Source organism: Pseudopodoces humilis, chromosome 16 (assembly GCF_049639895.1).
Source record: "Pseudopodoces humilis isolate 2021_Gansu_Grassland_sample_001 chromosome 16, ASM4963989v1, whole genome shotgun sequence".
Taxonomy (NCBI): Eukaryota; Metazoa; Chordata; class Aves; order Passeriformes; family Paridae; genus Pseudopodoces; species Pseudopodoces humilis.
The window spans coordinates 19,660,356-19,676,728 of NC_142215.1; the positions used below are offsets into that span (position 1 = coordinate 19,660,356).

Below are 16,373 nucleotides of genomic sequence, written 5' to 3' on the forward strand. Positions count from 1 at the left end.
CCAAACAGAGGGAGGGAGCTGGGGCAGGTACCGGGGCAGGGACCTGTAGGGGCACAAGTCCATAGGAATCCAGCTTCACTGGTTCTGCTGCGCAGGGAGCCAGCTTCTCATAAGCATAATTTGACCTTCCCTTCAGAGGCAGGAGTCCCTCTCACCTCAGAAGTTTTCTTTTGTAAGAAAGATGAAGAGGGACCTTGGACAAGGGACTGGAGTGACAGGACAAGGGGAAATGGCTTCCTGCTGCCAGAACACAGGGTTAGACGGGATATTGGAAAGAATGTGAGGATGGTGAGGCTCTGGCACAGGTTTCCCAGAGAAGCTGTGGCTGCCTCGTGCCTGGAAATGTTCCAGGCCAGGTTGGATGGGGCTTGGAGCACCCTGGGATAGTGGAAGGTGTCCCTGCCTGTGGCAAGGAGGGTGGGATTAGATCTTTGAAGGTTCCTTCCAACTCAAACCACGCGGTGATCCTATGATGGGAGAAGATTCTCTCAGCCCTGACCCTTACCCTGTGCCAACCCTGGGATGGCTGGACAGCCAAGGAGATGCCAGGGCAGGGCCCTGCCCATCACTCACCAGTTGAATGGCGATCATTAACACCGTCTTCAGAGTGAACGTCCTATCACAGAGGTCAAACAGATCTTCCAAGCTCGGACCAAGCAGCTCCAGCACCATGGCGTTGTACTTTCCACAAGGTCCGAAATAATACACCTGGGGGAGCCCTTCAGCTGGAAAAATAGGAAAGAACTGGAATCAGTCAATGGGACAAAGTTAATTCCCCTCCCCCTGCATGCACACCTTTTGTTAGGCAAAGTTTTATTGTCACTTCTTGAGTATTCTCTCCGATGCTGCCCAGCAAGGAAGTAAGTTCCAGCACAAACTCTGACTGAACCAAAGGCAAACCAGTGCAGGCTCTGCTCAGCTACATCCTTGGGCAGACAAATGCATTTCAGAGCAATTAACAAGACCACCTGAAAGCATTGAGCTTTGGCAGCTTAAAGGCTTGGATTTAGGGAACAAGACACGGAGTTCCCTGTGTTCCACTGAACACCAGGCAGAGAACAGCCCCAGATGTGGGCTGGCACTTGTTGGAGCCATCAGGAAGATGACAGTCTGGACAAAATGAAGCATGGTCAAAAAAGGGCTGCTTTGTCACCAAAGATGACACCTAGTCCTTGTTTTTCAGCACAACCTTACACAAAGTTTACACTCAGTAAGAAGGAAAAAAAACCTTTTCCTTTAAAATAGGGAAAAGTTCTAAATTTTGACCAATCACCACACAAAAATAGATGATCATGGTCATTAGCATATGTGCACTCACACAGCTATCAACATTTGAGCCAGAGCCCATCTTCCCACCCAACAGACTGCTCTGTGGGAGTACAGTGTTGATACTCAGCTGGCATGGGAGTTTTGGGTGGATCAGCTTTCTGAAAGGCATCAGAAGGAAAGGGAAAAAGACAGCCTTGATGTTGGAAGACTCACAGAGCTGCACAGCACTCCTGGAATTACCTTTGGGTCAAAAAGGAAACCACAGCAGCCCATACAGGAGGAATTTAGTGCAGTTCCAACTGCTCATTTTGCTAATCAGCACCTGCACCAGCACTTGGTGTCCCAGTGTCAGTGCTGGGCTGAGTAGCATGTTTAAATATCTATGTAATTCCAGTCTACACCTCATAAGCAACTCCAAAACACAACAGAAAGGTTTTGTTTTGAAATATAGGGCTTTGTCTTATATCAAAACAAAATGCTTGAATGCCCAAAGATACAGAGTCCTGCTATTTCAGTGTAAAAGCTGAGCATGGGGAGCACTGCTTTGTGTGCAGTCTTTTATCCCAGAGATCCATAAATTATAGTGCATGGGACCTGAAAGCACTGTGATTATTCATTTTATGGCATGTTTTAAAGAAGTGCAGGCACACACCTGGATTTGCATTGGATCAATGTTAGTTATAGCAAAATACTCAACTAATTAGGTGCACAGTTTGGTGTGGGCTCTGTGAGCTACTCAGGCAGTGAAACATTTCAGGCTAGAGCGCACCAGCAACAAAACAAGTGTGTGTCCTACTCCAGATTTAGGGAAAGCCCATTAATCCACCCTAACTGGGACCTCTGCAACCTGCCAACAACATAACAAATCCAGCATTAAGATTACTAAAGCTTAAATATCACAGAACTTGTGCTCCCAAATATTGCTCCAAAAGAACAAAGTGCAGTTCCACAAAGATTACCCGAGGAAGGTTTTAATCTCATTCATTCACATGCTCAGGGAATCTGTCATCAGGATGCATTAACGGGATATTACAGAGTATTGCAGGAATTCCCTGTCTAACCAGTGTTTTGTGTCCCATGTAAAATTGACCCAACCTGGGAGGTTTGGGAGGCTCCTAACAGAGCTCCATGCTTTAGGAAGCAGTAACAGTCATTAAGTCCTCTAGGAACACAGGATGGTTTGATGCAGAAGCAATTCAGAAAGCCAAACAATAATGGGATATGATCCAGGCAGCTCCAGGACGCTTTCAAATATCCCCAAATCAACACAAATGGCAATTTAATGTCACCAGCTTAGTGCTGAAGGCTGGAATAATTGCAACAGCTCTTGAAGTGACTCATGGTGAGCCACTGGGTTTTCAGCAAAGTCTGATGAGGACTTACCTACAAAGTCACCTCTAACACCAAGATCAGCATCTCTATTTTTAGAGAATAATAGAATAATAATAAAGAATAAGAAAGTAACAGAATATTTTATGCAAAGTTTAAACCTGAGCCCTTTATAGATTCTAGACACAGATAGACAATGAGTACCTCCACCACAATTTCTACAAGTCTCAAGTAGTGGAACTGAGGAAGGAATTAGGACTAGAACTCTGCTAACTAAGGTATGCAGGAGAATAAAATTGCAGAAAGGCTCTTAAGGAAGGTGAAGGATCCTGTTCCCAGACCAGGGGCAGATGAGAACTTTTACACAGCCTCACTCGGTAAGGAGCAAGCATTGAAAATAAAATGAATTTCCTACTGGGCATAAAAACCAGCAAGTCCCAAAAAGTGAGGATTTCATGTAGGAAAGGAAGCAACACTACTTAGTGCTCTCTGGGATCCAAATTCCTTCAGCTCTACCTACTCAGAGCTTACAGCCAAGGGCTTGGAATACCCTCTTCGTGTTAAAGCCTCAGGAAGGCTCTGCTTTCTGTGGGAACTCTGACAAGGTGAGGCCTCAGTGAAGAACATAAAAAAATCATCCTAAATATCAGAATACAGGAGGTATCATTGGCTTCAGGCATATTTTTAGGGTTTGATTTTTCCCTGAGGGTTTTCCCTGACTGCCAGCTCTGCAGTCAAGGACTTCCCTCTTGCCTTTGCCAGGATAAAGCTGCTGTAACATCTCTCTGATTTCCAGAGCTGGCTGTGTCCTGGGTCAAAGGAGCATCACTGATGAGCCCTGTGGAGCTCCCAGCCCAAGCCAAGGATCCCCAGATCCACACTAGTTATTGGGAGGGACTTGGTGCAACACATCCTCAGCTCACTCAAACATTCACCATCTTTTTGGGAAGAAGAAAGATGAACTTAATGTACACATTAAAGGCTGTTGGCACATAAGACTGGAAGAAACATGTGATACAGGCAGCTCCAGAGCCATTCTGAACAGTAAAAAGGGTCAGCCTAAGAAAATCTGCATAAAATTTGATTTTGTCTCATCTGCCTAATTTATGATGTAGCTTGGCTGTTTCAGTGAAAAGCATCGTGTCCTGGTGCTGAGTCCGTTGTTCCAGTGAACCACAAGAACTCCATAAATATCACCAGCAGATCCGTAAATACTTAAGAAGGATGTTGGCAGCTAAAGAGATTGATGGAGGAAAAAGGACTTTTTTGCCTTGGCAGTTGGAGTTGAGGTTTTTAATGGAGAGTAATCGCACTGGGAGAGGACTGGAAAGGTCACACAAAGCCACGGTGTCATGCTATAGGTGAGCAGCTCTGAATTCAGAGACTGTGGGATGAAAAGCCACCAGCAGAGCAGAGTCTCATACTGAGGCTTCAAAGGTACAAACTCAACACTCAAAGTACAAACCATGATCTGCTTAATGCAATTAATGCATGAAACCACATCAGAACTAGGAATTTCTCCATGGTATCAAACAAGAGCAATACACTAAGGGAAGAAAATACAAGCATGATATGTGCAGGTTCTCCTTTGGAGAAAAACCAGTTTATTACAGCAGAGACTGCTGCAAGCAGAAATCATCTCAATTTCCTTAACGGCTTTGGTCTTGCTGCTGAGTGATTTGGCTCAGCTACATGGAAAAGGCCCACTCCACCCTCACTCTCACAGGAAGTTTATCACCCCAATAAACACAGACTGATTGCTGCACTGGAATCCACAGGCAAATTCTGCTATTTCAGCAGTGATGTCTTGGAAGAAATTCAAGCTGAGCACAGTGAAAACCTAGCAAAGCATTTTGTAGATTAAAGCATCACTGCTGGAATGAGAGCAAATGCAGACATCAAAGCCAAAAACCCAAATCTTTGATTCCCCCACACTCCCGACACTGGCCTTGGCTTTCTGGGAATGCTGAACTCTCACTGCTCCTGGGCTGCCACCAAAAGGGACTTTCTCATCCTTCCTCACACTCTGTGGCTGAGCAGTATGATGGATCAAGCCAAAAAACACTTGGCTTGAGCTCGAACACAAGGATGGCAGCAGTAACAAGGAGCAGAATCCCTTCTCTTCCAGAGGGCTTCATCTGGGCTGGATTAACACCCGGAACACTTTTCAGAAACTTCCATCACAAGATCAAGTGTCCTGGATGATTCCAGTAATGTTATCTTGCTGCTGTGTTTTACAGCGTGACTAATGGCCACAAAACTCCTCAGACATCCAACATACTGCAAAAAACCACATTAGTTCAGGCACACACACATTCCAAAGCCATTTCCAGGACTGTTAAGAAATGGCAATGGGAAGAGATGCCAGTCTAGGGTTATGCCCAAGGGAAATCAGAGATTGCAGCACCTGCCCTTCATGGAAGGCACAGGAAGCAGAGCCCACTTGCACTGGAAGAGCGCCTGCCCTGAGGCTCTGTGTGAGTATCACGAGAGGCTATGAATAAACCTCATCAACAGCAAGTAAAATACACCCAAGGAGAAATGAGGGAGCAAGTGCAGGAAGATGCACGTGGCATCTACATCAATGGAAGGACAAGTGCCACATCCCCATACAGCAAATCACCAGGAAACATCCAGAGCTTGTCATCAATACTGGTAGTTTCTGACCCACCCATGGTTTTTGCTCCCATGGGGAGTTGTTTTCCACTGCCCTTTGATGAGGTGTAGCCAAATAGAGACGCTGATGTCTTCAATTTCAAGAATTAAAGAAGAATTCAGACTGTCTCTTCATGCAGGTTTTGATCTCTGTTGCAGGGGGGAGACACTTCTGAAGGACCCCAAATTCCACACCCACAGACAGAGGGAGCGGGGAGCAATCAAAGGCCCAGCAAAGGGCTGATGCTTGATACAAACCCACACTCTGTGTGGGCAGCAAGAACTCTTTCTCACTGCAAAAGATGCAGACACACACCAGAGGCATCAGTGCACACAAAGTTCTGGGTGGTTTTAAAGAGGCTCTGATGAATGTGCTGTAGATTGTCATAAAATTCTCATTCAGAGCAGAAAGTTTATTTTCACAAAATTTTTTCACAGAACACAAAATTACACGATGAACACCATAAATAGCAACTGTGAGAGGGCTGCATATCTATAGCTAAAATTAAACATGTTCCAAACAAATTAAACAAATTGCTTTAGAGTAGTCAACCCATTTAAGCTGATTACACTAATGAGGATCTACCCTTCTCTTAATTTTCAAATCGGAATAAAATCCTGGCTGAAGGAGAAGATTTGTGATCAACATTGACTGGGCCAAGATCTCAGCTTTTAACCTCTTCAAATGTGTCCCATGTAATTTCTGTGAGCTGGAAGTAAAAAGACTCATCCTGCCCTTCAGATTTTGGACTAGTTTGCTTCAAAAATAGAAAGATGGGAGAAAAGTTGAGATTTGGCTTGTTAGTGGGAATAACTTTGTCCTAAGGGTCTTTCATATATTTGATTGGATGCCTTTCAGAGATATCTTCCTTGCAAGTACAGCTGCAAAAGCTTTATAATGCAGCCCTTCACCTCCAATCTTACCTATAGGAGCTAAGGGAAGGACAGAGATTTTGGGTGATTGAGAGTTTTTTCTCTTGTTTGAGAAACAGCAATTGAGATGTGAAGGAAAACAAGCAGAAAATGCAATTTGTGACTCCAGCACCAGCTCACCTGCAGGTGGAAAAAGAGGTGGTGGAAAAGGTCTGCCACAATCTCACCAAGCACTCCTAGGCTTCACAAACCTTCAGCTGGCATAAGATTAAGGAAAGAGCCTAAAAATAGTGTTCTGATCCAACAGGCACACACAGAAAGATCTGTATGGAGAAGCAGGGCTGGAGGAGCCGGAGGATGGCCGGCACGGTGGCAGCTCCGATGGTGATCCAGAGATGACCGCCATGCTATGAGTGCTTCCAGCCTGTAAAGCTCCCAAATAATTTCCTTGCTCTCCTGAGCTCTGATACTGTGTCTTGAGAGGCCACAATTTACCTTTAGTTGTTTCCCACTCACCAGAACAGAGCAGCCAGACCTGTCCAGAGCCCCTCGCACATCTCCTGTCCCCGAACATCCTCCTGCTGGCAGACGCTCGGCTCTGCGGTCAGCTGTTCACAGCGGCTTTGCCCTGCTTCGTCTGGGCAAGAAATCATTGCTCCTAGAAAATGCTGAATGCTCTTGCACCACTGCCTAGCAGGAATTTCTTTGCTTTAGCCCATTGGTGGGTGAGGAGGAGGAGGAGAGGCAGAGCAAGGCCCTACTCCTGGCCTTAGATGTGGAAAAGGTGCAGCTCAAACGCTCTCTGAACTAAAGAGGAAATAACTCAAAGGAGAACATCAGAAGCTGGAAGGGACCTCAAAGCTGCCATGGGCAGGGACACCTTCCAGTAGAGCAGGTTGCTCCAAGACCCATCCAACCTGGCCTTGAACATTTCCAGGGATGGCAAAGCCAGGAAGGTATTGGATCAACACCTTCTCCCCTGATGATGGCAGAGAAAGCAGAGCTTTTCACGGGAAGAGATGACACCAGACATGTAACGGTACAACAGCTGTGTATGAGCTGTGAGGAGCCAGAGCTACTGCTATATCCAAGGAGTTCCATGTGGACTCCAAGCCTCACTCCAGCTTATCTCAGGATGTATTTAATCCCTTCTGTGTTTTGTTTCATTTTAGTAGTGTCTGAGTCTACAAAAAGAGAAGGTACAGGAAAAGGAACAGCAGAAAAACAGACTGGGGAAGGACAGAAGGAAGAACATATTTGTTCTTGCTGCTGGTAAAAATCCAAACAATTTGATTTTTATTTCAGCTGCAGAAAAACAAATCTCAGGATCGCTGTGTTATTAGAACAGGGTGGCATTTCATCTTCCTTGAGTGGTACAAGGTGGTTTTCTGACATCATGGCTTCACTTCATTCAACAACTCTTCACATCCACAAAGCAAGAAGCACTTGAAGAGGGGGTACCAAGGAGACATTCAGATTTGTATTCATAAAGGTAAAAAAAGATTGGGAGGAGAATCAGCCCTATCTGGAAAGGTCGAATGCAGGAAAACTTTCAAAATCTGGGAAATTTACCCAGAAACACCCATTCACAGGCAGTTTTTTAGCTCTAACAACTAAATCAGTCAAGTGAAATTGTTTCAATTCTTGACAAACATGGAAGAATAACGCACAGCACAATAAATTGCTTTTTTGGAAAGTTTCAAAAGACTGAATTCACATTTCTAGGGCTTGGGGGGAAACTATTACATTCAAATCTCCATGTTACTGTTGGATTTTATATCCAACACTATGTCTTGCTCCAGTGATGATAGAAGCTGGAACATAGGAAAACACCTTAAGAAAAGGATAAAAGCAGTAAATAATTCTAGAAGAGTTATTTTAAACCACCCAAAAAAGTTCTAGCTTAAGTTCTATCCTTATTACCTTTTCCCACACACCTGCAATACAAGGACAAGGATGAAGGAAAACCATTGGAACAGCTGCCCAGGGCAGTGGTGGAGCCACTCAATAACATTCCTGGAGGGATTTAATAGCCACATGGATGTGGCACTCGGGGACAGGGGCTCATGGTGGCCCTGTCACTGCTGGGGTATGGCTGGACTTGATGCTTTGAAAGAGCTTCTTTTCCAACCTGAATCTGTGATTCTGCTCCTCTGCAGCTCACACAGCTGGGTGAGCTCTGCCAGAGCACATCTGTGTGGCCAATGGGGTTCTGCTGCTAAAGAACACCCACAAAAACACAACCAAATAGAAAGAAAGAAACCAACAGAGAAACAAATTTCCCTCCCCCCCAAAAAATTAAAATCCAAGGAAAAATTGGAAATTGTTGCTGATCAGTTTTCCTTTGCTGTGCAATTCCTCAGCCCTACCTGCTGAGAGGGAGTTAAGTGTCAGGTTTGGGCCATTTCATTTGAACTAGGTAATGAAGAAGCTGAGATGAAATCATGGGCCCCTTGGTAATTTTCTTTTCTTTTGAGAAGAAGTTCACAGAACCACGGAATATCCTGTGCTGGAAGGGACTTACAAGGACCAACAAATCCAACTTCTGTCCCTGCACAGGACACCCCAGCAATCCCACCCTGTGCCTGAGGGCATTGTCCAAACACTCCCTGAGCTCTGGCAGCCTTGGGACCGTGACCATTCCCTGGGGAGCCTGGGCAGTGCCAGCCCCCTCTGAGGGAAGAACTTCTTCCCAATATCCAACCCAAACCTCCCTAACACAGCTCCAGCTGTTCCCTCAGCTCCAGCTGGTCCTGGTCACAGGGAGCAGAGATCAGAACTGCCCCTCAGGAACATGTTATGCATAACATGTTATGTTATGAAGTGATGCATGTTAATGGCATTACAGGTATAATCTTAAGAAAAATCAACAAGAGCACCCAAATTCAACTCCAGAAGCAGTGCCAGGAAAGAGGCTACTTCTGAGCAGATGAAAAATGCCATGAAAGCAGCAAAAACAAATTGCTCTGCTGCCCAGAGAACCATTTTGGTTTGATCCCATCAAGTCCTGGATGGCCCCTGCTCTTCCTCCCCAGCTGCACACCGGGGTGGCACTGCCAGGATGACGATGCAGGGAGGGTCTCACAGCGCTGAGCAGTCGGTCTCACCGGGACAGCACAGCGACATAAGCCAAAACTGGCATACAACAGGCAGGATTTGCCATGGATCCAACAGCATTTTTAACTGGGATGGGAAAGCAGTGGGTGAGATCCAGCTGGATAAAGCAGTGGTATTGGACACATACCTTTGGCTGCTCAGGAGGAAGATGATGCTTGGCCTTGCTCAGATTCCCATCCCGTGCCATTTCCAGCAGCACAGCCCTATGTGTCATCCCAGAGCTGTGCTGGGATCTGCCTGCAAAGCTGGGAGTGCAACTCGGGCCCCCAGTACTCAGACTCATACTGGTCCCACTGGGAGGGTGGATTTTTGCAGGTTTGCCCCTGCAGCAGCATCAAACTAGAAAGGGATGGATAGGAATAAAATGTACATAAACTCTCCACAACAAGCCAAGAGATTGGCATCCATCTGTCCCATCACTACGGTAGGACTGGAGGGGAAAAGGGATTTTTCACATGAGTAGGAAAGTGTTACCCACACGGTCCTTCCAGCCTGAGGGAAAACCTCCCACTCCCTCTTATGGCAGGAGATCCTGCTGCCAAACAGAAGTTCAGAGGTGCTAAATCAGATCCTACCTCCAGATATCATCTCTGTTTCACCTTAAGAGAGCCAAGTAGGAGTGGGTAGGAATGGAATTTCAAAAGGAAAACTGCCACTTTCAGACAGAAAAATTATTACAAAACTTCAGAACTCCAGCCTGACCCATCACAGACTCAGGCAGAGCCTATGGCTTATCTTTTAGCAATGAGAGGAAGTTTTTCAATAGCAGGCAGGGCACAGCTCCAAAACACAAATTCCAAACCCATTGGAGAGCCTGTCTGGGAGGTGGGCAGCCCTCCATAACAGGACTTCCCTGGCACAGCTCAGTGTTTCACTTCAGAAATCTCCAGTGTGTATAGGACGCCTCTGCATTGGAAGGGATCCCACTAAATCCAGCACCCACCTTCCAAAGGGGAAAAAGCTTTCTTTGGATCAAGGCAGTGCTCAACACCTGACACAGCAGCCCCACTGAAAACTAATTTTATAGCTTTAGATCTCAGTTAGTTTCTAAGTGCAGCATCCCCATGGCTTGAAGAATGCTCATAGAAGGGATGGGAAAGGGGGACAAGCAGAACAGCCAACCAGCTCCTAATCCTTATTAATTATCCTGGCTCTCAGTGCCAAACTGGGTTTTTCATTCAACGTAAATATCAGTTCCAAAGTTTATCTTCAAACATTGTGTATCGTGGGGACTCCCCATCCCTGGAAGGTTTCAAGTCCAGGTTGGACAGGACCTGGAGCAGCCTGGGACAGTGGAATTGCAGGGAATGGAATGAGATGAGCATTAAGGTCCCAACCAACACAAACCAGTCTGTGGTTCTGTGATCTTCACTTCCCCACTCTGATGGCTGAGGCACTCCAGTTTCCAAGCACTGGGCTGACAGACAGCAAGATATATTTCTTTGTTTGCTAGAAGGTACCAGAAGCAGCACAGACTTTAATGATTAAATGTGTGTCGCTCTCCTCAAGCCCTGCTGGATCCTCAGAGCAACAGCACATCCCACAACCCACAACCTGCTCTTAGTGGACATCACTGACCAGAAGGAGAACCCAGTGAGGCATCTGGGATGTCCTGGATGAGTCCTGCTACAGGTTTATGGCCGTGTCAGGCTTCAAGAAAAGGTGTCTCCAGGAAAGGCATTTTCCAGCTTCCCAGCATCCTGCTGCTCCCCTTCATGTGCTGCCTGGAGCTGCTGGCATTTGATTTGTGATTACTGCCACAAATACCGGAAAACTGTGAGATGTATGAGGACTTTTCTGACTATAACAAGGAAACTGCCTTAATCTCATATTCAAATATTAATGGCCTTGCTTTTAAAAGCATCTGATAATTTCCAATTGACAAAACCTAAATTTAGCCCAAGGAAGTCAAAACTTCTGATGCTGAGATGCTGAAATGTGCACATTCAGGAAGCCCTTCCTAACAAGGGAATGGCCACGTGGAAAAATAGTGAAACATAATTCTCTGTAGATCAACAGCAAGCCAGTTCTGAAAGCAGCAGGGTCTAACTGAGCACTTTACAGTAATCCACTACATTTCATTCTGCAATTCAAATTGGAAGCCCAGGATCCCTCAAGTTCAAGCTCCTTGGACTGCCTTGACTTTACAATGAAGCTGCTGAGCACCATTCCTTAATATGCAGCTCAGCGTGAGGGTCTCCACTTTTTGCCTTCAGTAGAATAAAACAGTGTATCTTCATTGCTGAACATCTCCCACCTATGGCCAAGGGCACACTTCTGCACAGGATTTGAGAATGGAGACGTTTTTCCTCGCGGGTAGAAGATTAACCCAACATCTTAAAACATTCAGGTCTATTGCAGGCATCTGAGGTAGGGAATGACTGACATGAGATGTGTCCCAAAGCTGTTCTCCTTGTAAAGAGATGTCAGTTTTGTATCACCTTGCACAGATGAGTCACTTATTAAATACTTATAGTCACTGAACAGTGGCAATCTAAAATATTTCCAGTATTCAAAGGAGGAGGCTGCAGTGCTCATCGGGAGCGTTGTAGTGTGACAGGTATGAACAAGCCCTTCCATACAATAAGCAGGACACAAAACACCTCAGGTACACGTGCTGCTCCACACAAGTCCAAACTCACTTTGGGGTGCAGAAGGGCAATCCTTGGCCTTCAAGGTATTCAAGGCCAGGCTGGACAGAGCTCTGAGCAAGCTGGTCTACAGGAAGGTGTCCCTGCCCATACAGCCACAAGATGAGCTTTCCAATCCAAACCACTCTATGATTTTATGATCATCCCCAGCCAGCAGCTCCATCCCCCCCAAAACAGCCCCCTGCTGAGGGGTGACCTGCCTCAGCTCCCGGCCACAGCGATGTTTCCATGCAGGTGGCAAATATGAGTGGGAATTCTGAAGATTAAAGTGACTGTGACCACTATTAATGGGCATGTTCACACTTCTTAATTAAACGAGGGTGGGGACCTCTTGCACTAACCCTCCCTCACATGGCCTCGAGTTACTGCCGCTCCCTTGGGGAAGAGTGTTGCGCACAATGACCTCCCTGTAAAATCCTGGTGTTGGCAGCTCCACCAAGGAGGCTTGTTTACATCCATCCTGCAACAAGCTTCACCAAAATGACCCATAATTGCCATGTGAATGACAGCATTGTGCAACTGGCATGGAAAGAATTTCTTCATAAAGCACACCAATACATATAAAGTGTGTGTGGGTAAAGCAAGAACAGCACAGAAAAAGGTGCTCAGTGCAGGCAATCCCGACAGGAGAACTCCATAGGCAGCACGGATAGCAGACAGCTCAGCCACACTGAGGAATATATATGCAAATATTGACTAGACTATGCAAAGGCTTGGTTATTTATACCACCTTCATTTCCCTCAGTCCTACCTCCTGACAAGTAAACAGACTGCTTCGCTCTGGCGAGTTGTGCAACACAGAGAGGTCCTGAAGTAAACACACAGACTCCATACTTCATTAGAGGTGAACTTGTTTACAGAGCAGGAATTAAAACAAAACCACAGAATCCGTCAATATTCTATATGTACTGACATACTCCTCCCTGACTCAGAACATTCTGCTCCTACACTGTGACTCATCCACTGCGTGGGCTGGGGACAGCAGAGATCTCGGTTTCCTGGGATTCTCCAGCGTATCAGACTCCTCCTCTGCTACCCACCACGCCTCTGTGGAGGCTCATGACGTCCGACATCCACTTGTGTTACCTGCCCATGCTGGGAACGACCACTGGCTACAGAGCCATGGCACAGAACTCAATGCACGTGCCTGAATGAATCACATGTGCCAAGGTGGGACTGTGAAGGGTGGGGGAAGTGTGACTCATCTGCCAGCTGATATAAAAATAAACTACTACTGAATCAAAAATTCATGACTTCTGCACACGATGTGCACAGGCAGAGCTGGCACTATGTGGAAACTTGAGCATTGGCTTCATGCAGCCAGTGCTCCATTTTGCCTTCCAAAGGTGATGCTTACAGGAAGGGATCACATACGGCCTCAATGGGGAGAGACACCAGAGGCGCCTTGAAATGTGGTAACAAATCCCAGAACGGTTTGGGTTGGAGGAGACCTCATCCATCTCAATCCATGTCATCTCACCCCCTGCCATGGGCAGGGACTGTCTCAGTTGACACAGATGTGACCTGACGCTCCCAAGTTCACATGGAAATAGCGAATTCTGTGGAGCACAGCTCCTTTTTATAGGGTTTTCAAAAACCTGCATGGTTGATCCTAATTGGCTGAAATTTGGTTACCACCCAGCTGACTGGCACCAACAGCTGCCTGTGTTCATGCTTGTCAGGGATTGGCTGGTGTCTGTTTGCATTTCAAGCTCTTGGCTTCTCAGTGCCTTCTTCACAGAGATGTTTCTTTCTTTCCCTTACTGGCACAGGCTGGCTGAGCTATAGCCAGGGCTGCCTATGACTGTGAGGCCTCCAGGCCAGCTGCTGGCCCTCACAAGGGACACCTTCCACTAGACCAGCTTGCTCTAAGCCCCATCCAACTTGGCCTTGCACACTTACAGGGATGGGACAACCTATGCCAGGGCCTCATCACCACCCTCACAGGGAAGAATTCCTTCCCAATATCCCATGTATCCCTGCCATCTGGCAATTGGAAGCCATTCCCCCTTGTCCTGGCACTCCAGGCCCTTGCACCAAATCCTCTGCAGCTCTCCTGGAGCCCCTTTAGGCACTGGCAGGGGCTGTGAGCTCTCCCTGGAGCCTTCTCTCCTCTCTCAGCACTCCCACCTCTCCCAGCCTGGCTCCAGAGCAGAGGGGCTCCAGCCCCTGAAACATTTCTGTGTGCTCCTCTGCACTTGTTCCAGCAGCTCCTGAATAGATCAGATTCTTCTAATCTGGAATCAGCCTCAAAACAAAAAGACCATTCCTGTTATCCACAAGCAAACTGAGCCCACGGGACAGAGCCAATGGAATCAGTGAGACCCTGCTGTGCCACCAGCAGGACCCAGATGCTGCAGGACTCCTGCAAGCCATGGGAACAGCAGTTGCTTTTACTCATCCCAAACCAAGCAGGAGGGTCCTGGGATGCTGCTCCTGTGCAGGGGGCAGTTCAAGCAAAGCCAAAGCTCTGTCCTGCCGCAGAAGTTGAACCATTCCAGGAGCTAGGAGTTGGGTCTGTTTGACCATGGATAAGTAACTCAATTTATTCCACAAAATTCAAATACAGGGGACAAATGACGTGCTCATAGTCAATGAGCTCATTGTCAAATGACATCAAATGTCAAAAACACTCATATGTCAAATGACATACTTATCCAATACCAGAAACATGTTGGAGAATTGAACCGCTTCTGGCAGCACTTAGAGATGCAAAAAGTCAAGGGAGGTCCTCTTGTCCCCAAAGTATGGAAGCAGTGGATTCAAGCAGCTGTATGAAGCATCAGAGCAAGGAGAAGCCCAGGAGCCAAGGAACCAGCCTTTAGGAGGAAGGAACACCTGGTACAGCCTGTCCTCAAGGAGGGTCATAGAGGAAGAGGTAATTTTGGGGAACAACTTATCACACTTTGACTGTGCTACACATATTTGTGCTCAGGGAGGTGCTGCCATCAGGGCTGACTGTGCCACCACCAGTAAAGCAAGACCCAGGGGATAGCTCAGGCCAGGATGCTGGTGCAAGCTCATGTGGCTTTTAGGACAAAACCTAATCGTTAAATGGTTCAGTACAACACTGGCATTAGAGGACTGATGAGAGTTTTGCACTAATTTGCACAGGGATTATTAAAACTACTTCAATTACCTCGGTGAGCAAATGGATCATATCCCAGACTACCTAAAACCTGAGTTACATTTCCTAAAGAAAAGATGCCCTTTCCTGAGACACCCTATGGACTGACCATCAGGTCTCTGACTCCATGCCCACGCTTTCCTGTTTTGTTTTCCTGCTGACATGAAGGTAAAGCGCTCAGACACTATTTTAGGTTATTAAATATTTAATTCCACAGCGAGAAAGAAGCAGCTAACAGATGGTCACTGTGCATCAGGGCGTTGCTTGAGTTCTACGGGGAGAAAAGTTCAAGAAATAATAATGAAAATCCATTTCTATGCACAAACATTCCTCCAGTTAGAGGAAGGGAATTACAGGGGAGCTGTTAGTTTCCCTAAAACAAGGAGGCACTAAAACATCAGAGACAGTATCAAATATCCAAAGCAGCACATCCATCAGAGACATCTACTAGCTGGTAACTCCTGACTCAGGACTTCCTCTGAATCCACTGGACCCATCCATCAAGTATTGAGCTGTTCTGAGAAGCACCAGGAAGAGCCACATTCCTACAGTTTAGATCCCTATGAGAAACTTCTCCCTGCTCTATCACTTAATCTAGTGTGAAGCATCTTAAGATGTCTGAGACACATGAAATCCAGTCTGCTCCTTCGCTAATCCAAGCTGACTAGGGATCCTCATCCGAGCCATGTGGCAGGCAGAGAAACTAGATGCAACTTCAGTGCCTGTCAGAAAGTCTTGGAACATCAAAGCTGATGGAGCACGTGGAGCCACACAGTCACTGCTAAGGGAAGAGGCAGTTATCACATCCTCTGTCCATGTGGAAACATCTCACATGGAAGCTCATCTCAGGATTCAGCTTCTGAATTACCGAGCTATTTGCTACTCTGTCCAACTGCACTAAGGGAAATACAAAACTTGACTGAATAGCTTAGGAAAAGGAAAAAAAGACTATTTTCACAAGTTTTTGATGATGTCAAGTGAAGGAGGTAATTGATGCCCACATACATCCTTCAGGCGTTGGCCAAGTAGGTCGGTCCCTTCCAGCCTAAGTTTTCCTCTGACTATTACCCAAGAGTAACACATTTAAAAATGTTTGTTGTGAACATCGAAGAAGGAAATCACCATTAAAACTTTTCTTATTAGGAAAAAAACCCCCATTTTTCTCCCAAAGCTGCAGGTGATGACAATTTTGGCATCTCAGAGCTCACTGGGACCATCTGGCTGCACATGCGGTTGAATGTGGCCGCTGGGCTGCCAAGGGGACGAGGTGGCTCCTGTGGTGCCACAACCAGGCTCCCTCTGCTCTCCCTCCTTCAGCTAGTGGTGGGAGCTGCAGCCAGCCACGTCATTTG

The 16,373-nt window shown here is 46.5% G+C and overlaps 1 protein-coding gene across 3 annotated transcripts in view; it reads right to left on the bottom strand.

Moving 5' to 3' along the window:
* The window catches only part of CSNK1G1 (casein kinase 1 gamma 1), a 93,316-nt gene that overhangs the window by 24,117 nt on the left and 52,826 nt on the right, over positions 1-16,373 (bottom strand). For all 3 annotated transcript variants that reach the window (XM_088063022.1, XM_005521337.3, XM_014251160.2), the window contains exon 6: positions 574-725. In XM_088063022.1, coding sequence (XP_087919148.1) covers positions 574-725 — 152 coding nt within the window. The remainder of the gene's footprint in view (positions 1-573; positions 726-16,373) is intronic.